This window comes from Pinus tabuliformis, chromosome 1_2 (genome assembly GCF_031772625.1).
Source record: "Pinus tabuliformis cultivar Carrire ecotype Pingquan chromosome 1_2, CPIR1, whole genome shotgun sequence".
Classification (NCBI taxonomy): domain Eukaryota; kingdom Viridiplantae; phylum Streptophyta; class Pinopsida; order Pinales; family Pinaceae; genus Pinus; species Pinus tabuliformis.
In genome coordinates, this window is record NC_142298.1 from 393,803,476 (window position 1) to 393,828,858 (window position 25,383).

At 39.6% G+C, this 25,383-nt stretch overlaps 2 protein-coding genes across 2 annotated transcripts in view; both read right to left on the reverse strand.

Moving 5' to 3' along the window:
* LOC149206020 (Protein kinase superfamily protein) overlaps positions 1-20,701 on the reverse strand; it is a 374,025-nt gene extending 353,324 nt beyond the window's left edge. The window contains exon 1 of the mRNA XM_089395261.1: positions 19,999-20,701. Coding sequence (XP_089251387.1) covers positions 19,999-20,562 — 564 coding nt within the window. The 5' untranslated portion in view covers positions 20,563-20,701. The remainder of the gene's footprint in view (positions 1-19,998) is intronic.
* Positions 1,687-17,762, reverse strand: LOC149206021 (uncharacterized). The gene is made up of 3 exons (XM_089395260.1): positions 2,558-17,762; positions 2,304-2,431; positions 1,687-2,208 (listed from the first exon to the last, which is right to left on the reverse strand). Exons 2-3 carry the CDS (start codon positions 2,429-2,431, stop codon positions 1,800-1,802), a joined length of 537 nt encoding a protein of 178 aa, XP_089251386.1. The 5' UTR covers positions 2,558-17,762; the 3' UTR covers positions 1,687-1,799.
* Positions 20,702-25,383: the final 4,682 nt, after the last annotated feature.

Sequence of the window (25,383 nt, forward strand, 5' to 3'; positions counted from 1 at the left end):
TCAAAACAAAGAAAAATTTGTGATCATAGCCCATAGCCACAAAATGCCATTCTATACATCCAGAACTTTCCAACCATGCAAAAATCACCTCAATTGGAGCTCATATGTAGAAATTATGCCTCCCACAAGTTAAGCTACCATATTTACCACCATGGGATGAATGGATGCCATGCCAACCCCCTTTACTCACACATGTGCTGCATGTGAACTTTTGAGAAGATTCTAGAAGTTCCAAAAATGTTATCACTAATTGGGGGTTGAGAATGCAAAAAACCTAACTCTAGATAGCTATCGAGCTATTTTAAATATTGGGTTGCGAGGAGTAGAGGCCAAGGGTCCCATTCTTTAGTATTTTAATTGTTCCATAATTGAGTCGAGCATATAGGAGTGGGATCTGAGAGCATAATAGAGGAGAAAGAAGATTCTATCCTACCATTCAGGCCACATTGTCAAAGACCACTCCATAGTAAGTGCCCTCCTTTCTTTGTACTTGCATTTCCATAATTGAAGAAAAGAGTGGACTAGTGCCTTTGTCAATCAAGGCCTAATCGATTCTAAGGCTAAAATATATGGAAGAGGATTGATCGAAGAAATTCAAGGAAGATAAAGAAAGCTACGATTAAGTTTCTCAACTCCTCAAACCCTAGCGTCTCTCAATCAAACTGGAGACAATATGGGAGAGAGATGCGCCTATGTTCCTCAATAGAAACTTGATGATAATCTTGTCAAGAAGATGTGAGTCATAAAACATTCAACAATACTTTGGTGAAAATTTCATTGAAACCCTAATTCTACAACAAACACAAGATGGAAGAAAATACTTGCAGCAATTTTGCACAAAATTACCATAAAATCACTAGCTATCCTCCAATATAAAGAACCATCCAATCATAATATCCTCCCCAAGACAATTTGCTCATTCAATGTCCAAAAGAGACTAAGAGAAAATAGACAAGCTAGTGCACACTACTCTCCAAGTGTGAGTGTGTCAATGATCCATGTCTAAATCAACTCATCTCTACTATATGAGGGAAACCAAGTCGATTTAGTCCAAAATTAGACTAAAAGCCCTAAAAATAATATAGTATGTTATTACAAATTGGATAGGCCACAAGATGACCCCTAAAGATAGCTAACTCAATGAATAAACATAAAAAAAAGCCTCTTTTAATCCAAACATGTGAGATAAAAGGTGTCCAAGGATGATGTCATCCTCTAAAAGTTGCATCTATCATCAAAATATACCACGGATGACTCAATAAGGTGTTCCTCACTCCAAAAGCCACACCTCATCAAAAGGTGTCTAATTATCAAGGCTCCCTCAACAATACGTCATCATCAAAATTAGCCCACGTCATCAACCCAATCAACATGGAGGAGGCATCATCAAGCGAGGGCATGACATCATCATGCAAATTCGTGTACAATCCCCTCCAAATGGGTCTCAAGCAATGTTGCAGTAATCGTTATCGGGATATTATCAGCGAGGGGAAAAAATCGGGAAACAAATCGTAACATACAAAAATATTCATTTTTTTTCAATTTTTTTAATATCTAAAGCATCTACAACATAAAATAAATACATTGACACATAAATATGATAAAAGAACTAATATATAAGATGTTTAATATCATTTCTAGTGCTACATCACACATAACAGTGAATCATGTCTTGAATAGTAAGTCCTGACTCATGACTCCCAACTCAGCTTCAAAATATCAACAAAAAATATAATAATGTATCTCATAAGTCATAATGTCATATACAATGAAATAAACCAAATAACTAAAGTCTAATACTATTGATTTCCTCTGCCCCTCTTGCGAGAAAATGCAATAGCTTTCCCTTTCCCTCTAGATGTAAATGTCGGTGGAGTTGGCAATGGACTCTGTTGTGCTCTAGAAGCTGAAGAACTAGGAGCTATAGGAGGTAGACCACGTCCTCTACTGATGGCAGGGGTAGCCCGGGTAGGTGGTGTCACCTCCTCCTCCTGTTGCTCCGCCTCCTCCTCCTCCACTACCTCCTGCTCTAACCAATCATCGACAGACTCCATGAGAGGCCTCTCGGCCTCAACCCTCCATGTAGCAGTGGTGTCAATCCCATCCAATGAGATGGCCTCCATATCAGGTATCCTATCAAGTTGCCTCACCCACAATCGAAGATTGTAGTAGACGTAGACCATGTCATTAAGTCGCTGGGACTCCAACCTGTACAAAGATCATGAAATAATAATTATAAAAAAAAATAATGTTTAATGAATTCAAAAAATTATTTGGAAATTTGCAACATTTTAAGTGTTAACCTGTTGCGCTTCTTGTTGTGTATTTTTTCAAATGCACTCCAGTTGCGCTCGCATCCTGAGGAGCTACATGTTTGGCTGAGGATTTGAATGGAAAGCTTTTGCAGAAGGGGTACCCTAGCACCATGCATCTACAACAAAATTACAAATAAAATTTTAAATAAACATAAGAAAAAAAATGAAATTTGGAAGTTGAAGCAAAGTATGAAGTTATGAACTTGAAAAGACAATGAAATTTGAAACAAACTAAAAAATACCTGCCATTTTAGTCATCCTGTCAGTCACAGTGATGTCAAAGCCAAATGTGCCACCTGCCATCCTGTATGTCTCAATTTCTTTGGAGATTTCTGTACGTTTTGCTGGAGATCGCACCATCCTCTGAACACAGGTTAAGAATCCATCCATGATCTCAGCATCAAATACGAACCCACACGGATAAGAAAATGCAGGGTTCAAGTAGATCCCTGCAGCATGAATGGGACGATGGAGTGTGTTGTTCCATCGTTCATCAATCACTGCCCATAGGAGGAGTTGTCTCTGAAACCCCTCATCTCCCTTATCATCATAGTAGGCCCGAATGGATTATTTCGCCCTGTCCATGGCCTCATACAAATAGCCCATTGCGGGCTTCTCACCATCAACTAATCAAAGAACCTTTACCAAAGGTTCAGTAATGTTGCACACCTCCTGCACTCCCACCCAGAAGTCTTCCTGGTATGAAACTAGTCTGCATATGGCCTCTCCCTCTGGTTTGCGGCTCATTGTCAAAGCACGCCACTCCTCTGAAAGAAACATTCTCTTCACATCCCACATAGAATTCAAGAGAGATTGAAGAGATATGAAACTGGTGGCAAACCGTGTAATGGCGAGGCGCACCAACATTTTGTTGTTGGTGAATTTTCTCATCAAGTTAAGCATAGATGTATGATTATATATAAATTTTGTAATGCTTTTTGATGACTCAACAATATCTTTGACAAAGAAAATTTTCCCTATGTCGTCCAACATCAAATCAATACAATGTGCAGCACAAGGTGTCCAAAATAAAGTAGGATGCCTCTCCATAAGCATCCTGTCAGCAGCAACATAATTTGCAGCATTGTCCGTTATGACTTGGACAACATGTTCTGCACCCACCTCCAAAATAAACACATCCAGCAAATCACATAAAGTTTTTGCATCTTTGATATGTGAAGATGCATCAACAGATTTCATAAACATTGTCCCCTTGGGACAACTAACCAAGAAGTTTATAAGGGTTCTCCCCTTTTGGTCAGTCCAACCATCTGACATCACAGTGCATCCTGTTTGTGCCCATGATGCCCTAAACTCCTCCAATATTTTGGTGCAGTCAACCTTTTCATTTTGAAGAATCCAGCCTCAAAAGTCATCATAAGAAGGGATTTTGTACCCTGAGCCAATAGGCTGGAAAAATGGATTATTCCTTGCAACGTTGGAAGGAATATCACTCCAAAGGAAAAATTTGGCCAACAACTTGTTAGCTTGTTCTTTCTCAGTTTTTTTAAGCATTGAAGTGATAGACGGCTATGAACCAGGTGTGGTTCTAGGAACAAAAAATGATGAGGCAGCTACCGAGTTGGTTGTAGATATTGATGTTGAAGTAGAACCAGTGCCACTTCCTTGTTCACCTGAACCTAACACAGCCTTTGTTAGTTGCCTCTTCATTTCTGCTTCGACCTCTCTATTGTGCTCTAAATTTTCCAATAATCTCATGGTTTTTCGGATGATTTCAGGATTTGTATTTTTGCAAGGCTCTACATCAAATCCAGGGATTTGTGCAAGGTGATACTTCAATCTGTAAACCCCCCTGACATATGCTGCCCACACAATTTGCAAAACAAGTTTATTCTATCAAAACCTCCATCAGGTTCACCAAATTCCCACAGAGGGTCCAATTTCCTTGGCATGTTTGTAACTTGGTTGAACTCTGGATTCTTGAGTTTTAAATTTGTAAGATGAAGTTTGAAGTTTGACTTTGAACTTTGAACTTTGAAGTTGAATGGTGAACCTATGGCAAAATAAGGATTACAATTTACAAGTTACAAACTTACAATTTACAAAAACTAAAAAGAAATTACATACATGAGTAACATGACAAAACACATGGAATTTTTGACAATTTAAGTTTTTAACAAACAAAATCAAAAATCAAAAACCCCATCAAATCAATTCAAAAATATTTGATAACCCATTGAATTCTTTTGATAAACAATGGGTTATCCAGATTCCAAACCCAACCAAAAACATAAAAAAAAACAAAACAAAGTTACAAAACACAAAATTTTGGTGCCCATACCGGTTTGATGGAGAAAATTCGTCTCCTCCTTAGCTCTCAATCCGTTTTTCTCCTCCAATCAGCTGATTCAGCTCCCAAACGACCAAGCTTTCTTTGCTAGGTCACTCCAAAACCCCATCGCTGTCGCTGTCTGTGCAAATGATTTTCCAAAAATCATGTTTTTGGTCTTATAAACGCGTTGTCCGCATGGCCCATGATTTTTTCACATCGAATCGCGATTTTTTGGAAAAAATCGCGGTTATTTCAAAAAATCGCGAATTTTTCCAAAAAAATCGCCGAAAAAAAAAACTTGTAATTATCGCGCAATTTTATCGGTGAAATCTGGAAATCGCAATTTTCGCATTACTAGTCTCAAGTCATCATCATCATCATCAAAACGTCCCAAAAATAAGGCAACATCCATCAAGAAGGTGCAATGTCAACCTAAGGATGTCTTGTCATCTCTAGGGTACATTAGCTTTCAAAGAAACACCTTAGTTGAGATGTGCAGTGTTCTAGGATCTAGAGGGAGAGGAAAGTGTCATCAAATGTGTTGGATACATACCAAGTTTAATGCTCAAAAGGTAGTTAATGTACTAGCTATAGTGCCTAATGTAGTCATCAAATGAATTGGAGCCTCAACATCCTCTCCGGAGTGTTGGAGAAGTATCATGCAATCCGTTGTGAAGATTTGGCTAACCCTGAATCCTCTTGCAGCAACTGGTGTTATTTCTTCTATTTGTTAATTTAATTAAACAAATTATTTGTTGTGTGCTACAGCAAATATCGAAACAAATACACCACAACCTTCACAAATAAACACTGCGGAAGAAATAAAAGTGTTGGAAGAATAGCAGCACACACAAATACACAGTTATTTTTGGAGTAAGTCCCCAGAAAAACCCGACTCAGGAAAACCAGTGCGGCAGCTGATGGTTTTAATATTATGCAGTAGTAAATTTGAGTACAAGACTATGGATGCTCAAATCTAGCAATCCATACAGAGAAATGACTGACAATAAATCTAGTGAGAAAAATATCACTCCCACAGGCGATAAGACATTGACCTTGGCTCAAGATGGGCTGCTCTTTGTTGCCTCTATGCAGTCACTGCATCAGCCTACGCAGTATTGCGTCCCACAACTCGGAATTGCTTTCCCTCTAGCTATCTGATCAGTTGTTGTCTGGAAGTTGGATCCTCCTGGCCTCCTTGATCTCTCTCCGGCTTTTGGCACTGAATCACTACTTCTCCCCAGCAAAACACGAAATCCCCTCTGAAGCACTACGCTACCTCTCTGTGGCACTCACTGCCTCTCTGCAGTGCACTCATCGGAATTGGAAAAACTTCCTTTGACCTTACTATCCCTGCCCCTCTCACTGCTTCGAGCTCACTAGCTCTCTCTCCAGCAACTCAACGCTGCTACTCAGGAAATCGATCTGCCAGTGAAATCGAATTGCTGGTGTGTGTTCTCCAAGCCCCATCGAGTTTCTTCTTATAATCTCTCGTTGAGACATCAACGACCACAATTAAAACTTAATCGATGGCTAATATTAACTAGAACTCGATCCAAGTCTTTTTCTAGAAGATTCTCACCATGACTTAATTAATACCCTTTAATTAATCATATTTCCTAAGTTTAGACTTAGGAAACATTAAAAAATTGATTAATTATTTTAATTAAGTCGTCTCTAGGTGGATTTTCCATAAACAATTACTAGATTTTGGTCAATGCATGTATTCTAGCCTCTCCACCAAATTTCAAGGCTAGAACACATTCGATGATACAAAAAATAACATCCCTCAAGGGATGGAAGTTGTATCTAGGATCAAGCATCTAAAACATATTCATGGAATAAAGTGAAATCAACATCATAGGTGCAAGAACCAAAAGAATATCATAGTGGGCCATATTTAATATGAAAGAAATCAAATTAATTCATGCAAACACCATCTTCAAATGTCTCTCTAGTTTATTATTTGTAAACAACTTACCATGGTTAGATATGGGAGGGTTATCACAAGGCCCTATTAGGTGCTTTTAACCCTAAGGGGGGGAACAATTCCTAGGCCAACCCATCAATTAGCAAGTGTAAGTAGTTACTGGCATGGTAGGGGTTTACCTCATGGAGGATGCCACAGTCTTTATGTTGGGAAAAATACTGAGAGGGGGGTTGAATCAGTATTTTAAAAACTCACAATAATAATTTTATTTTCTGAAATGTATACGCAACTTGATTGAACCCAACTAGCATATATACGCGACTATTGTAAAAGAAACTAGCTTATGCTCAGTAAACTTGTAAAACAGTGAATTCTTTATTTGTTAAACTTGAACCAGAATGTAAGAGATTTATCAGGCATTTGATAAGCAGTAAACAGGTGCAGTAAGACCAAAATATAATATCACACATAAGTAACACACATGAACACCAAGATTTAAGGTCGAAACCCAATGTGAGAGAAAACCACCGTTGTTGTCGTCTCAATATTCAAGGCTTATTAATATCAAAAACTTCTTGCATTCTTGTACTGGTGCAGACTCATACCAGTATGCAGGCACCCATCTGCTGAAGGTTACAACCTTCACTCGTTTTCCAGCTCCTATTGGAAGGGAGCTCCAACCCCCTGATCTGATCACCAGCTACTACTGGCAGGAAGCTTCGACTTCCTCACTGAAGGCTCCAACCCTCAGCAACATCCATGGACCACATTTCATAAATTTTCACATTGGATCCAATATCAACACTTACGCTCAATCATCACTGTAATACAATCATCAATCTCTGACACATAGAATCAACCAATCACTGAAACCCAATCAACTGACACTTAATCAAAACTCAACCAATCAACTGGAACAATCAGATCACTATAACCAGTACACAGAACTGAACTCAGAATATTGCATCAACACACAGAATCAACTGCAACCCTAATCATTCAAATGCCAAAATGTATACGCTACTTCACTTAAGGCAACCTGCATGCATACGCTCTTTTCTGTAGAGAAACCCGCGTACAGATCTTAATATACTGAAAACTGAAAACTTGTAATTCTGAATCAAATACAAAGTTGACCAGAGATATTCTGAAATATTATGTTAGCTTATAGAACCCTCATACAGTCAGTAGCATTAATAATCTTTTCAACCAATCATGTAAGCAAATTCAACTTCATCATTCAATCAGTTCTACTTCAAACATTATCACTCAACCCAGATCAACATGAGGACATCATTGACAGACAACAGAGAAGCAGCAGCACTGATCAGGTTGATCAGTCATTTATGAACAGAAACCCTTACTTTATATACGCGACTTTGAAGAAGCGAACCCGCGTGTATATGTGCTTTTCCCGAGACCAACCAGCGTATAGATCTGCAAATTTTGACCTAAAATTGCACAGCTCTTCAAAACTTCAAAAAGACCCAAATCATAATATTCAGAGATAAAAACATGCGTCAGTACTTAGATCTAGTCAATCCATGAGCAAATCATACAATGAAAAGTCATTTCAAGTCTCATGATCCTGATCCATCATTGTATTCATCGGTGCATAATTATTTCAGATCTATGTGACAATTATGGCCCTTACAATGCAAATATACTTCAGATTGAAGTATTCATCAAAAATCCTTTCACTTGCACACTTAGCACTTTGATCTTCACCTCTTTATATAGTTTAGCCCTTATCCAATACCACGGGTCAAAACTACATTAGTGTCGGTGGTAATCTTTGACGGGATCAATATCCGTTGTCACACTCATTAATATGGACCAATACCATGGTAAGGACCCCTGGTATTTAGAATACCATGGTGCAAAAACCATACGCTACTTTGCTTCACCAAACTCGTGTGTATACATGACTTGGCCTTGATGAACCCGCGTATAGATTTTCAAATATTCACCTGTATCAAACTTTCTGATTCTGATCTGTAAACCTTTGACCCATCATTCTGGTATTCTATTCCATCATTCTGTCACCTCTGAACTGACCTGTGGATCCATCTAGTTACCATATACTTTTTATGTTGCAAGAGAGTTTCCATCAAGGATGACACATGCATCATAATGCCAACAATCTCCCGCTTTGGACTTGATGGCAATCATGTTGGTGTTGATCACCTCAATCTGTAGAAACTTGTTAGATACAGCAAACAACCGTTATTCAAACACCAAGATATTCTCTCCCCCTTCGACATCAAGAGCAAAGGGCGGACCAAAGCTCCCCCTTTGAATCTGATTTACATTATACTGCCCATGCTCCCCCTGAGCACATGCTGAATCTTCAGAAAGATTTTCAAGTGAAGAACATGACTCTATAACTCAACTAAGTATGACCTTTCTATCACCAAGGACTCATACTTACATCAATCACCCAACCAAGTGGGGATACATATTTGACTCAACCACCCAACCAAGTGGGATTACATATTTGACATGACCTCAAAAGTCCATACATGACTGAATATGACAATTATTACATCATAGGTCTCCACATGACCTTTACATCAAATGACAGATATGACATTAATAACTGAGACCAAAAGATCTTAAAAGTAGCATAATTCAACAACCAGAATGCCAACAATGCATTATATTCTGCAAGGCTAATGCTCCCCCTGAACTTGTGCTACCTGTTCATTTTCAACAACTCATTCATCAAAGCATCTTCATCAATTAGATAAATATCAATGAGAAAAACATAACTCAATACCATATCAGCAGACTATACCCATCAACACCAGACCAAGAAAAATCAAATCATAGCTGTCAGAGGTTGATCTTGAGTCTGTCCCATTGTTTTTCTATCAGAGAAAAACATACGCAACTGTCTGCAAAGAAACTTGTGTATATACGCAACTATACTTCATGAAACCTGCGTATAGCCAGCAACCTTCTGAATTTTCACCTGTAGACTGAGCAGACTAAATTAACAGCAAAATGAGGCAGAGACAACTCCCAGTTTCTGTTTGAGATATTCAAATGCTTCTCTAGGAAGGGGTTTAGTAAATATTTCAGCAACTTGTTCTTTGGAGGGAACATACTCCAATTTAACCTTTTGCTCAAGAACTTGTTCTCGTAGAAAGTGATACTTAATAGGAATATGCTTGGTCTTGGAGTGCATAATAGGATTTTTCGAAATACTAATAGCACTTGTATTATCACATAGGATGGAGATGGGTGGAGAACATTTGATTTGTATATCATGTAATGTTTGCATCATCCAGATAAGTTGTGTGCAACAAGATGCAGTAGCTACATATTCTGTTTCCACTGTAGATAAGGCAATGGAACTTTGTTTCTTGTTGAACCAAAATACCAATCGGGGCCCCACGTAAAATGCACCTCCACTAGTGATTTTCCGTTCATCGACATTTCCAACGCAATCCGCATTTGTGTATGCAAGAAGGGGAAGATCTGCATCTTTAGGAAACCATAGACCAAAGTCTTGGGTTCCTTGGAGATATTTGAATATTATCTTTACTGCCTAAAGATGTGATTCCTTTGGATTGGATTAGAAACGTCCAACAATCCCAACTGCATGCATGATATCTGGTCTAGTACCTATTAGATAAAGCAGACTTCCAATCATAGACCTATACTCTGGTTGGTTTACGGTGGGAGAATCATCATTAGAAATAAGGCTACATCCTGTCATCATGGGAGTACATACAGGTTTGCAATCTTCCATCCCATACTTCTTCAAAATTTGCTTGAGATATTTTGTTTGTGAGAGAAATATGCCATCTTTTGCTTGTTGCACTTATAGACCAAGAAAATAGGTTAGTTCCCCAAGTAATGACATTTCAAATTCTTGCTGCATAACAGAAGAAAAGTGTTGGCTCATAGATTCTTCATTACTGCCAAAGATGATATCATCAACTTAAACAACAATAATTAGCAGTTTATCACCCTCATTTTTTGTGTACAAGTTGTTGTCTGCAGATCCTTTTGTGAAACCTTGTTGTTGAAGATATTTGTCAAGACGATAATACCATGCCCGCAGAGCTTGTTTTAGCCCATATAAAGCCTTTTTTGAGTTTGCATACAAGGTTTTCATCATTCCCCAAAATGAATCCTTCTGGTTGTTCAATGTATACTTCTTCTTCTAGATCTCCATTAAGGAAAGCAAATTTTACATCCATTTGATAAAATTTGAAATTTCGAAAACTTGGAAACGCAAAAAATATTCTTATGGCTTCAAGTCTGGCTACTGGTGCAAATGTTTCTTCAAAGTCTATACCTTCTTGTTGAGCATAACAAGTCTAGCTTTATTCCTAATGATCTCTCCATTTTCATTCAACTTATTTTTGAATATCCATTTTGTCCCAATAACATTTTTATCATGAGGCCTTGGAACCAATTCCCAAGTATCATTCTTTTCAATTTGATCAAGTTCTTCATTCATGGCCTTAACCCAACATTCATCTTTACTAGCTTGATTTACATTTTGTGGTTCAATGGTGGATAATAAAGCTAGATAACTAGAAGATCCTACAAGGGTTCTTCTTGTTTGTACCCCAAATTCCTTTTCTCCTAGAATTTGAGTTTCTGGATGATTCTTTTGAACATACTTGGATGGAGCCTTTTCTTTGTCTGATGTATCTTCTTTTGCTGCTTCATTAGTTTCTTCTTCTATATCATTGCGATTTGATGTGGGAAAGCATTCATCATCATCATCCTCTTTTGTTGATGTTACCTTTTTGGGCCCTGTGCATGCTTCATCAATCACAACATCAATGCACTCAACAATTTTCCAAAGTCTCTTATTGTAACATTTGTATCATTTTATTCTAGATGAGTAACCAAGAAGTATTCCTTCATCTTCTCTAGCTTCAAATTTACCAAGTTTTTCATCATTATTTTTGATGAAACATTTGCTTCCAAAAACTCTAAAATGTTTTACAGTGGGAGGCTTACCATACCAAATTTCATACGGAGTTTTATCACTATTCACACGAACATGAGCCTTGTTGAGAATATTTACTGCAGTATGTGCAGCTTCACCCCAAAAGGTGTCAGGAGTTCTAGACTCATCAATCATAGCACGAGCCATTTGTTGAACAGTTCTATTCATTCTTTCTGCCACGCCATTTTGTTGAGGAGTTTTAGCTATAGAAAATTGTCTTTTATGCCATGTTGTTCACAGAAATCAAAGAATTCATCTGATATGTACTCTCCTCCTTGGTTAGATCTGAGACATTTGATTTTTAGATTTAATTCATTTTCAACTAATGCCATGAAGACTTTAAATTTATCAAATGCTTCATCTAAAGAAGAACCCGCGATGAAGGATGACTCCCTTCTAGCCACGCCTCATCCGCTTCATCCTAACATCCCTTGTAATTTTACCACTGCTGATTTCCCCTGTGAAAACCCATTTCCGGATGCTTCTACTTCCGATCATTCACAAGACACGTTGAATGTCAGTCTATCATCACAGTGCGGAGAGGACACATCTTCTTTCGGAAATCCATCCAATCTGTCATCTGTCATTTCTGAAAACACAGAGGGTGAACATCTTTGCTTCTCATCTACCCCTCTGCCCGATTCATCAAATCATGAGGATGCCGACAAACATCCTGAATTTTCTGATCTTGGTTGTCGTGATCTCTCTACTTCTTCATCTGATCACGATGTTGATTCAATCATTGTTAATTTGTCTAAGACACTGGTCTACAATGATCTATCTGTCAACGAAGTCGAAACCCCGCAGACTCTTGAGGCACTGCAGCCCGAGATGATGGTTATGTCCTCGCTGTCCTGAGGCTAGTTTCACTTCTGGTCAGGGAATTGTTGAAACACTCAAGGCTCCTCATCACTCTCTGCTTTGCATTGAAGATCAACCAAACACCCAAATTTCGCTTCCTCCACTCGAACTACACGATCCCATCACTCATGCATTAGAGGAATCTTACACAACAAGCACACATGCACAACGTAAGTGGTCTACCTCTCTCACATTTGCTTGCATGTCACAATCAAGAGAATGTATACGCTCAACATCTGCATGCATTGTAGCACAGCACCATGGCAGCGCCACAGAATGCATGTCATGCGCTTTCACTCATTTTCGTTCTATGGACGCTTTTAAACTCGGAGTGTGTTTGTCTTCACTGTTACATTTTTCTTGTTTGTCGGTTCGCACAATTGTCTTGTTCACGAACCATGCCTTCACCAACATGGGTCAACCAATGCGTCGATGGCTACATTGGAAGTATCACTTCACATGAGATGGCCCATGCACCGTTAGCTTAGGAGTAGGAGTAGTGTTTGCTTTCAGTCTGTTTGCTTGCATGCTTGTTTGCTTACTTGCTTTGTTGGTTTGTTTGTCTGCTTGCTTGTTTGCTTACTCACTTTGCTTTCGCTTTTGCTTCTGCTTCTGCTTTGCTTTGTTGTTTGTTTGCTTGTTTTGTTCGTAGGTTAGTTTCGCATGAAACCATGTATGACTCTTGAAACAAGTTGGGTAAAGTACAAGAGGACTTGTACAACTATCAACATTTGGTTATTTGTTGTCCGCTCTCTTATGTAAGAACTTGTTGTCTTCAATCCATGATACATCAATGGAAAATATGTACTGTTCGAAGTGAACCTTGGTGAAAACACAACGCTTGTGCGCTAACTGGTATCACCTACTCTAGTCGGTTGTTTTTGGATTAATCCTTGTCAGCTCAGTCAAATAGAGTAAGGTGAGAGGAAAACCTTAACAAGCACGTCAGAGGTATAATAAACTACTTCTCTGCAGGAACAACCTCTTCTGCTCTAAATAAGTCGGGATCCCCCTTTCGCCTCTGAAATGAATAAGTGCAATGCACAGTTACAAAGATGAAAAATGAAAGAATGAAAAAGTGAAAAAAGTTTGAAAAAAAATGAAAATGAATAAGGCGAAAGAAGAGAAAGGGTTCCTGCGGAGAGAGGTGATGCAAGTAACTCCGCCGGGGTACTGACCAAGCTCGTTGGCATCGGAGCCATGTTTGTGTTCCTATGTGACTCCGTCGGGGTACTGTCCAGGCCTGCTGGCAGCGAAGCAACATCAGAGATGAAACTAAGACTCTAACGACTATACTGCTTGTGCACCAATATACCCTTCAACCCCAATCAAAACAACTGTGTTGACTTGGCTTGGAATGTGTGTCAATCGAACAAGAGCTTGGCAAATGCTACATCTTACAATCAAGCAAGTGTGGAAACCAAGACGAACTGAGAATTGAACAATACTTCTGGAGGTGTTAGACTTGCTTTTCACAAACAAGGTCCATTTAGAGAGCTGGAGTTCTACCAATGTGTCGCCAAGTGTTGTAGCAGCTACAACCACCCTCCAAAATTTTGCCTTAGCTTCGTTTTAGAGCCTCCCTTCCAACCTTTTACAACAGCATGTCTTGCTTCATCAAGTACACAAGCTTCAGTGATTTTCTTGTAGAATGACAACCTATCCATCAGAGCTTGTTGCATTCCCCTCACAGGTTGTTCCTTCGGACTTGGTCCAGCTGCAGGCTGAGCAGCTCCCTCAAGAAATTGCACAATTCTGGAGGGCAACCAGCCTTCCCTCTAGAAATTGCGCAATTCTGTCTGGCAGCCTGCTGGGCTCCAGAATTGCGCAATTCTGCCAATCAAGCTTCATCCAGAAAATTGCGCAATTCCTCCCAGCAGGGCTGCTCAACCCAGGAATTGCGCAATCTTGTGCAACAGTCAGCTACTCTGCCCAAAAATTGTGCAAATTTCCTAGGCAACCAGCCCAGCGCCCTTCCAAAAATGCGCATTTTCTCCCAGCAGTTGAGCAGTCTCTTGCATGTGCAATTGAGTTGACCAGTTCCCTCCGGGACCGAGAAAAACTAATTTACATGCATGGGCTGCTCCGCCCAAGGCAGCATGCAAAGGCATCCCTTGTTTAAAGGATCTATTTTTAGCAGTCGAAGGTTACATGCAAGGATCATCTTGGAAACCTCCCACCAAGTGTCGTTCTTCCTAGATTTGTGGCATGCGCATCACATCTTCGATTTTATCAAAAATCATGAACCAGACGCTGCAGAGCTCATTCCTAACATCAACCTTGCAACTCTGACATCCCACATCGCATCTAGGAGTCGTTGGCACATTCAGCTCAACTGTTTTGGGGTAAGCCCGCTTCCCATGTCTTGTGTTGCATTTCTGGCGCTTTTTGTGTTTCGCTTCGTATGAATGTTGTCTGCTTGATTTCAGTGAGCGCTTGCTGTCGTTTTGATACATACTAGCTTGTACTAGCACCGTTTCAATTTTCGTTAACATCTCACTGTTGTCGCATGCATGAAACTGTTTTTCATGAACAATCATCGATTCGGCGACTCGCCTCACCCACATGCATGTTGTTCCGTTTTCTGAATCTGTCATTCACCGTTTGCATGCACGATCATTCACTTATGCTTACACTCAGTATCGCCATGCATTCGCATTCACATTCGCTTTCAGTTGCCCGTCGGCGAGTCTGGGCAGCCTTGGCCCGGACTCTGCCTCACCAAGACAGCATTGCACAATCCTAAGAGGGAAGGCTCTGTCTTCCTCTCAAGAAATGTGCATTTCTGCCTAGTGACTGTCCTCCAGTCTTGCATTGCGCAATTCTAAGGGACAGTGACTGCTGGCCCAGAAAATTGCGCAATGCAATCACTGAGCCTGCAACCATTGCCAGCTAAGATTGCACATTGCGCAATTCCAGTAGTCAGCAGCCAGACTGGACTGTGCATTGCGCAGTTCCAGCAGTTAGTCAGCCTCCCAACAGCCCAGACTGTGCCTTGCGCAGTCTTGGCAGTCAATCTCCCGACCTCCCAGCGGAAATTGCGCAACCTTCATGATCAGTCACACATGTATGTTGCAAGTCAGTTCTCAAGTTCATTTTGGTTTTCGACTGACAGATTGCTTGCCATGAGTGTTGTCATGTCTCCAGGTATCGCAGGTGTTCATCTGCCTCTTAGCAGCACAGGTACAATGGTTTCCAGGAGAGCAGAGACGAAGACACTGTTCAAAGCACACTTGGGGATGCAGTCGATCAAGTGTCTATGAACTTGCCTACCCATGAAGACATCAAGATATGACGGCAACAACATCACAGCAAGCAGCACCATGAACAATAGCAGAAGGCAGCATACTAGATGCAATGAACGCAAGAGGAAGGTTGTTGACAACATAGAGGCGGAACAAAGTTGCAAGCTCAAGTAGATCCACTGGTGATGAAAGCAACTTTGGAGACTCAGGCTATGAGGTGACAGCGTGACATGAAGATCGCGCAAAGACAGAGGATGGAACAAAGAAGGAGTTGCATATGCTGACGCAACAACTCAAGGAAGAATAGGAGTTGCACAGACGAGAGAATGAGTTGCAGCAGGAACAGGTACAACAGTGGGCGCAACATGCACTCACGGATGAAACTACGCCCATACAAGTTAAAGATCCATCCCAGCAGCTGGCACGGAGCAGACATGGTGAGTAGTGTTGTTGATCGCATGCAAGGGAATGCAACAGCATGCATGTCATTGTGCGCATACATGCGATCCCACCCATTCAACACACTCACCAAGGCAAAGACAAGAAGCAAGTCCAACTGGAGCTGAACATGTAGTTGACAGTTGATGCACATGACCACCAGCACACACTGGAAGATCAACACAGACACTATGCATCAATGTGTTGCCGGTTTGTCCGCACCCAAGAAGACCATGCGCATGACCACCAGCACACACTGGAAGATCAACACAGACACTATGCATCAGTGTGTTTCCATTCGTCCGTACACAAGAAAACCATGTGCATGGTAGCAGACGAGTTGGATGGAGGAGCCATACCAATGCACCCGGATGCAACGGAGGCAAGAGTTTGCTTCAGCAAGATGTCACCATGGGGTGCGCATGCACACCATCACGGACAACCAAGCTTGGCATAGCTCACCACCTTCACCATCACAAGCATGTCAAAGAGTTGGTCTCACCACAATGGACCGAGTGTTAGTGATGTCTTGCATGGCTTGCTCAAGCCATTTTGTCTCACATGAACACATGTGCATTGTAATGTAACATCGTGTCAAGTGGAAGTTCAAGTGTCAATAGTTGGATGTAACAGTCATAGAGTAGATGAAGAGTCATGAGGATAAATGAACTGTCACAAAGGAGAATGTCAAGGGTCACCCCACCCTTTGCTATAAATAGAACCTCATAACTCATTGTAAAGGCTTTTGGTCAACCCAAGCTTCCAATAAGACTATCTTAGAGAGAGATTGGATAGCATTGTAACAAGCCTTGGCTTCTCCACTGCACAGAGCTAGTACATCTCTTTGGAGGAGCAAGCGGTTGTGGCTGTAACGTTCCGATATCAGAACTAGCGGTTGGACATGGATGTATTGTATGAATAGAACTTACACTTCTTAATATAACAAGAGCCAACACGTTTCAAGCATATGTTGTATTGCATTCTATGCTATCTAATTTACTCTAAATGATATATGTATTTGTTTGCTTACGCATGCATGTATAGACTATTCTGTATAAGTATATATGAATCTTTCTTAAATGTGTTGTTGGTTTAACTATCACTTTGGATTGCTCACTAACTTGCTTTGCAGCTTGTGATGCATCTTCGCTCGTGTGTTCCCTTCCAAGTCGTGTACTATTATAGGTTTCCAAGGGGCGCACTCACCTCACCCTCAGTGTGTTAGAACCTCTCATGCACCTTCCTTGACTTACTTCAATTGTCACACTCTTGCTACCAACAAAGACATCTTACTTGCCTCTGTGCGAAATCACGGTCAAGGGATTACTGTATGACCCATTGTTGGGACTCCTACACCAAACGGTCTGAGGTCTAATTTGGAATTCTTACCAGGGAGATCCCCTTACATGTTGGCGAGTCCAACACCGTCAACATAGTGCCAGTGCTTGTGTTCCAAATCTTGTTCCTTTGCTGCTGCCGCCTCCATGTACATCTTCACGTGGAGGAAATGTGCCTTCTGGTTCTGGTTGTGCGACTATGTGGGAGGAGACTCCTAGAATACCACCACGACATGCTTAGAAATTAAACATTTCTCGTGGCAGCAAGAGGAAGTTGTAGATGATAGATTTACTTGTCTTTTCTAGTTTCTAGTAGTTCTAATAACCGTTGACTCTTTCATATTTATTATGATATTTTTTGTAAACAATATATGACAATTTAAGTTTGAAGTTTGAAGTTGGAAATTATAACTCATTGGTAATGAATTATGAATATGATGCTTCGTGAAAGTTGAAAGTTGTTTCATTTCATTTTAGATATTCTTTGTTGTAATGGTTACACTTAGCTTACAAGTACAACTTTGGTGATCAATTATGATAAATGTTATATATTGAATTTTGAAATCTTGAAACTTTAAGATTGATGAATCATGAGACTCAATATGTTGTATGTTACTAACTTGTGGACGTGGTTGATGAAGATTATAACTTCTGGATGATTGTTGTTATATGGTTCAATCTATGTTTTTTATGCTTTTATATCTAATTCATCATTCTGCATGCTTTTGTTGACATATATGCATCAAAATATAAAAAATATGTATTATATAAAAAAAATACTTTCGGAATCACTCCCATACCTGGAGCTTCTAAAAATGTCGCTCCCGCTCCCGCTCCCCATTTTCTCTCCCGCTCCCAAGTAACCTTGGTGTAGTTTTCACTGGGACAGCGCAAAGATTGTTGGGGACAGCCACATTGCATGTTAGAGCAACTGATTTCATCACCTAGATATTGTTAGCTTGCCTTGGGCAAGCCCAAGTGCATGTTTTCTGACTTTACTTTTGTACCTAGCGATTGTATCAATAAAATGGCTCAGCTCAACATAGTTTATGGAGATTTCTGGTTGTTTAATGTGCAGTGAATTTTTGTATGTGTTTTTGCTATGTTTGCTTTGTTTATCATTGTAAATTTCTATTAGGAATATTACAGTGGTATCAGAGCCATGATCTTGGTCAGTGGTGGGGTAGCCAACTAGATCAGGGAAGATTCGTGCATGTATACACAGTGACGGGTTTAACAATAAACAACCCATAGCTTAAAGGGGGTTTAATATGCGCGAATTCATGACCCAGTTGATGAAGGTGTCAAACCAAATCTATCCTCTTCCTTACTAGAAGAGACACTAGAGTTGCACAGGATGTGGAGGTGCAACCATCTACACAGGATTGTGGGGAGCAAGTAGATACACCCAGTGTGGCACATAGGTCACCCGTGTTGGAGACTTCCTTGACCGTGTCGGTTGACATCTTAGTGGAGAGAGTAGAGCATACCCCAGTAGTGCCATCCGTTGAGGTGGTGACCGGGGTCATGTTCGAATTTTTGGGGGATAGTAGCACACAACAGATGGGTGAGGTGCTAGGAGACGTATCCACCCTTGATGAGGTGTCGGGAGATACAAAGGTGTTGGATGTTGGTCGCAAATGACAACGTCATCAGTTTCAGGCCGACCTTCTAGCATTAAAAAGGAAGGCCACATTAGTACGAGAGGCTATTCTGCTGCAGAACAAGGAGTTGGAGGGCATGAGAGTGGTTTGTGCCGAGTCAGCGGCCCAGTTGGCTCACATTGGGGAACGGTTGGATTCCCTAATGGTACAATTAGAGGGCACATTGGAGAGTCGGGGCAACCCTCTTCAGGCATACATAGACGGGGCTAGCAGCACTGTTGGGTCACCTTTGCCCATTGGAGAGAGAGAGACGAAGCTACCTAGTCAGATCTCATGTGTTGACCTGCATAGCCGGATGGGACGATCGGAGTTGCATAGGGTGTAGCATCTCCATGTTAGGGTTGTTCTATGTGCTAGCAATTTATTGGTAGCTTGTCATTTTCTATCGAAGGACTAATTGACATTGTTTCCTGATACCTTTCTACATACGAAAAATGTTACACCGTTGAATCAATTAATGTGAATCGAATGAATCTGATTCCATTGATGGTGTCTAAGCGTTAGAGGTTTTTGCTCTTTTTCAACAACTAATCCAGTTAATTTTGGCTTAAAAAAATTTGATACGGATTTTTGGAATTTTAAGTTTCAGTTTTAGCAACAACTATTTCGGTTAATTTTAGCAAAAAAAAAAAATGAAATTTGTAAGGAATTTTTGGAGCCTTAAATTTCAATTTTAGTGTTATAATGTGCAGAAATCTAGTGTGCCAAAATTTTAAAGTTTATCTATTTATAGACCTACACATGCATTTTAAACAACTTAAATACATTTCAGGATTTTAGCATTGTTATCAAAAATTTAATCGCTAAATTCGAGCTAAAAAGTAAAAAACGACTTAGACTGCTCCGATTCCAATTGGCCGTTCCATATTAGGAACATCTAGAAAACTAACCTAGCGAATTTCTGAATGCACATTTATGGAAAGTTAAGGCAACTATCTACCTGTTTTTCTTCAGAGAAACCGCCAATGTATGTCCACTTCGCATCATCCACGTACGTACGGGCTCTCAATGCTAGAACAAACGACCACACATCGAAGTTCCTTTGAAGCTTACTGTAATTTTCGTTCGACCAACTGAAACCTTCATCTGACGGCAATACCTTCACGTCAAGCTCCGGCAAAATCCGCTTACTTTCACCGTTAATTTCCCTCGTCTTCTGAGGCACCAGCGCCCGCAAATTAGATCCATTTACACGTCCATTGACGGCAGAACCATTAATGACCTTTTTCGCGGAACCGTTAACTGTGTCAGAAATTGAAGACGGATTATTTCTAATCCGGGCAGTGGCCTCTTTCACGGGGACCATTTGTGGCGCCCGTCCATTAATCTTTGCAGGAGGACTGCCCGAGCCAGAGCTTCTGGCTTCAATTTTAAAGCCTGAAAATTCTCCGGCGTCTCGCGACGTTTCGACTGGGGGGAAATTTCGCGGCGCAAATGCGCGACAGAAGCTCAAATCTTGAACTGTCATTGGACTGTGAACAGACGAGGCAAGAAACGCAGCCATGGCTCTTTCTATCAATTCACAGACTGATTATTCAATTCAGGACAAGCGCATCTTAGACCGTGGCTGCGTGCCTGTAAAATTTTAATGGAGGAGATGGTACCTCAATTAATTTATCTCAGTTTCAATTTAAAATATTGCTTATGGGACATTTATAATCTGCAATGAATACATAGTATTCAATAGACGACAAAGGTTTATTGGTCAGGAAGGCGCATTTTTGGATTTTAATTTGACACGTGGAAGATATCTGCAAGACTAAAGAAGTGCGTTGCGTGCTTCAATTTTATTGCCATTCATTATTGTTGTGTTGCTCACTATGGTTTCGTGTTGGGCTGCATGCCTTGACTTCTCATTGCCATTGATTCCAGAAATGTTGACGCCAATCACCGTCACACAGTAATATTATTACATGCCTGGTGGTTTGCACTTGGAATGAGATTATGCAACGTCCATCGTGCTCCACGTAAGTTTGTTGAGGCCTTTACACATGTCCATAGAAAAATATATCATTGTGCGCTGATTGACGTTCACTGTACGTTACATATTTGTGTTTCAATCAAATATAGAATAAGGTTAGTGCCATGTTAGGTTAATTAATTATAAAAACATTATTCAATATTTAATTAGTGTTCCTAAAAAAAGTATTGTGATCTTCTAAGTACCTACTTACTAGATTGTTCCAGTTTTTTTCAATTATATAATAAAAGTGAACAATGATAATATTAGTGTGAGTGTTTTTAAGGTAGCAATATTATGGAGGCTAAAGCATTTAAAAAAAAATTATGGCAATAAGAATCAAGGCATTGTTTAATATATAGTAATATGAATATGTGATGGAATGCTCAAGGACAAGGGGATTTCAAATGGGTGTTTTCATGTTAAGATGACGTTTGTGGGAGGATGGTTGACTTTTATGTGATTAAATAGATATATTTATTATTTTTTTATTTGTTTATTAATAACTCACAATTATAATGGCACTTCTAAATAAATATAAGAGTTGGAACTTAGAATTCTCAATTATAATGGTACTTCTAAATGAATATAAGAGTTGGAACCTAGAACTTAGTCATTTACTATGATAATAGCTATTTACTATGATAATGGAGATAGCAATTTGAGCAACAAATAGAAGCTTTACAATGATCAACATAATTTTGTACAATCCTAAGGAAGATTTCCATACAGTTATATGGACATGATGTATGGTCATAGAAACATGATCGTACAATTGACAAACAATAATATGGATGGATTATATAGTTGTTTTTATAATTCTTATGGATATGCTATACAATCCATACATGCCATTTAATAGACAATACTTCTCAAGTGGGATGCTCCACTGGAGTTAGGGTTTAAAATTTTGATAATTGTAGGAGTTGTGGATGTTTCCTTGCAAGTTTTTGAAGGAATGAAAAACTAATTTTGAAGTAGTAGTTACCTATGTATATCTAAAATTGATTTTGTGTTTTCTCTATTTAATTTCCAGTTATTGTGTGATTAATATTATGGTTTGAAATTCAGAACATCAGTCACCTAGGGTTGCAGTTTTTACAACTCTGTGCATTGAAAGAAGCAAGGTGCTCTTACAACCCTCCATTTAGAGATCTTCATGTATGTAAATATGTTGCACTAAGAGAAGTGATGTGCTCTACAATCTAGGGTTGGAAATATCTTCATGAATATAGGTATGTAGGTAATGCTAACTAAAATAAAATGGAAATAGTTGAGAGATCTTCATGTATGTAGATATGTTGCACTAAGAGAAGTGATGTACTCTACAATCTAGGGTTGGAAATATCTTCATGTATATAGGTATGTAGGTAATGCTAACTAAAATAAAATGGAAAAAATAGACTTAAAATGTATGGGATTTAAAATACAAAATACAAAATTAAACTAGTATAAATCCATTTTAACCTCTAAAGTTGTAAGTAGCAAGAGGTATACACACCAATCTTTTATGCTTCATATTGCTTAATAAATTAAGATTAAGATGGATCTATGCTAATTCTACCACATTCAAGAAGTTTTCATTAATAAATAAATAAATGGTCCCCTATTAAAGGAAAAATTATCTCTCTGTATTAGAATCCATTTTTTCCATAATAACCTTAGCATAATCATCTAGTTTACCTTACCTTAAACTATAAGTCGTTGAAGAGGTCAATGTAAGTAGCAAAAATATAGTCCAATTTTGTTATTGTAACTTTGGCATAATCATCAATACAATATGTAAGGGATCAATGTAAGTAGCAATAGTATAGTGCAATAGATAAGACACCATACATGTGATTGTCTATCTTGAAAACCCAAATTGGAGTGACCATACATGATAATTAGTGGAAAATCCTTAAAATTGTTTTTTCTACCTGCAAATTTAAGCACTTTCTTCTATTGTGGGAATTAGGTAATTAAAATACTAGACATTGGGCATTTTAGCCATCATATAACTAAAAAAATAACAATGTATCATTCACAACGAGCAAGAACATTGATGCTTGTACAAAACTAACACTTTTAATTGCCAATGAACAACTTAATTTAACAAACATATTTTTAATGTTTGAAAAAAATACCGAAATATTAATGAATTAATGAAAGAAAGAAAGAACCCCGGATGCGGGTGCCACGAGCGAGGAGATGGGAACGCCACCTGGTCACCATGGGCGGTACCAAGATTAAGATGGGCATTCACTGCAAGCAGCCGTCGGGGATTGCAAGCATGGGTGCTGTTGAGGGAAGGGACGGCAATTTAATGCCTGGTCCGGATTACAGCTTTGGTTGCTGTGTGCAGTTATGGTTGGCGAGGGCCGAGACATTGCAGAGGAGCATAAATATAATGAAGGTAAGGAGTATTTTGCAGTGGATCGTTTACAGTGTGTGGAATTGGGAATATGGTTGTCAGCTCCCAGAGGTTTGGCTCAAGGCGCCCCCGTTGCATTTGAAATTGGGAGCAAGTCTGCAAGCGTGGGCGACGGGTGTGTTTCTGTTCACCCTGCTCTGTTTCGCTCTCCGGTATCCAACGCCATCATGGTCAAGCCCCGACAGCGCCTTATCAGCCGTCGAGGCTCTGGCAGAGGCGGAACTTCGCGCCCCTCCGTCGATAATGCCTCTTCTCGTTGTTGCCGCTGTTTATGTCACCGAGTTGCAGAAGCTAATCCCTTGCAATCGAGCCAGTTCATGGATTCTGGCAATCCTGAAGTGGGCTCTAATCCTCTTCCTACGTTTGGAACCGCGATTTTCTCCTTTAACAGCTCCCAGGCCAATTCGCGCATTAATGCCCATGTCTCTGTCCTTTTTCTGGAAGAACCGGTGGAGGAGGTCGAGGAGCAGCCCCGCCCACAGCTTCATCAGGCTGAGAGCTCCAGGGCTGCTGAGGGAATGCCAGAAGACCGCCCGAGGCCAGACATCGACCCTCCGGCGACTCAGGAAGCGCCTTCGACAGAGAAAGCCAAGGTCGATTGGGGCCCCCCCCCGGAAGGTTTGTGCTGGATATATGAGGAGGAGCCGGACGATTAGTCGTCCGCTCGCTCAGTCTCTTCCGTGTATACGATGCTCTGGTTTTGCTATGAAACGTCATGTAAGCCGCCATGGCAGCTGGTATGTTTTTAATGTCTCTGTTTTGTATGTGAATTCTACTGTTCAGTGTGTCTCCACGCCCCTGCGAGGGAGTTTGATGAAGTTTTTCTTTTTCTCTTCCACGCCCCTGAATGGAATGACTACCTTTGCCCTCACTCCTCCTCAAAGGTCTAAAGCCCCTGCGTGGGCATTCTATTTCTGTGGTAGCGCCCCTGCATGGGTGTCTGGTCTCAAGGATGCTGCCCCTGCGTGGATGTCTGGTCTCAAGGATGCTGCCCCTGCGTGGGTGATTTGTTTTCATGTCAAGGCCCCTGCGTGGGTAATCAATCTAGTGGTGTGGACCCTGTATGGGTGGATTTTTGAGCACTGTAAGTCCAGAGTGCCATCCCCGGCCTCTGGCATATGACTTCATGGCTGTAACTGTTTTTCTTTTAATGTAAATAATAGCATAGCATAGTATTAACGAGAAAAAAAAATGAAAGAAAGAAAGAAATTATTTTAACGTCTACGAGGCTAAATATAGCTTATAAGGCAGATGCTTGATGTATTCGGCCCTTTTTCTATGAAGCTTCACAATAAATGCTTTCAACTTCTTCACAAACCCCTCGCTAAATAGATTATCCCAAGAGCTAATTGTCAGTGTATCTGCATAATTTTCCCTATTATTTTTTAAAACCTCACATTCTAAAATAAAATGCTTTTGTTTTCACTTTTCCATAAAAACAAAAAATTCATACTCTTTATTCCCATACTTTTTCCTCTCACTATTAATTAAACAATTCACACAATACACCATCTACATTTATATCTCCTATAATATCAAATTTATAATAATTAAAAAAAATACTTTATTATAAAAAAAATATATCATATTTTTATTATAAATAAAATAATATAAAAATACATTAAAAACCCAATAACAAACCAATATAATTTAACACGTCAAATTTCATATCTATAAATAAATTACAATCCAAAATTCAATCATCATAACCCATATATCTTTATTCAAATGCCAAAACTTATATATCATTATAATTAATAAGAAATTAAAGTGCAGAGTACATCCATATTTAAAATTAAATAATGGTTTGTCTTTAATAAATTACAATCCAAAATTCAATCATCTCATTCAAATGACATAACCCATATATCTTTATTCAAATGTCAAAACTTATATATCATTAGAAAGAAAGAAAGAAATTATTTTAAAGTCCATGAGACTAAAGATAGCTT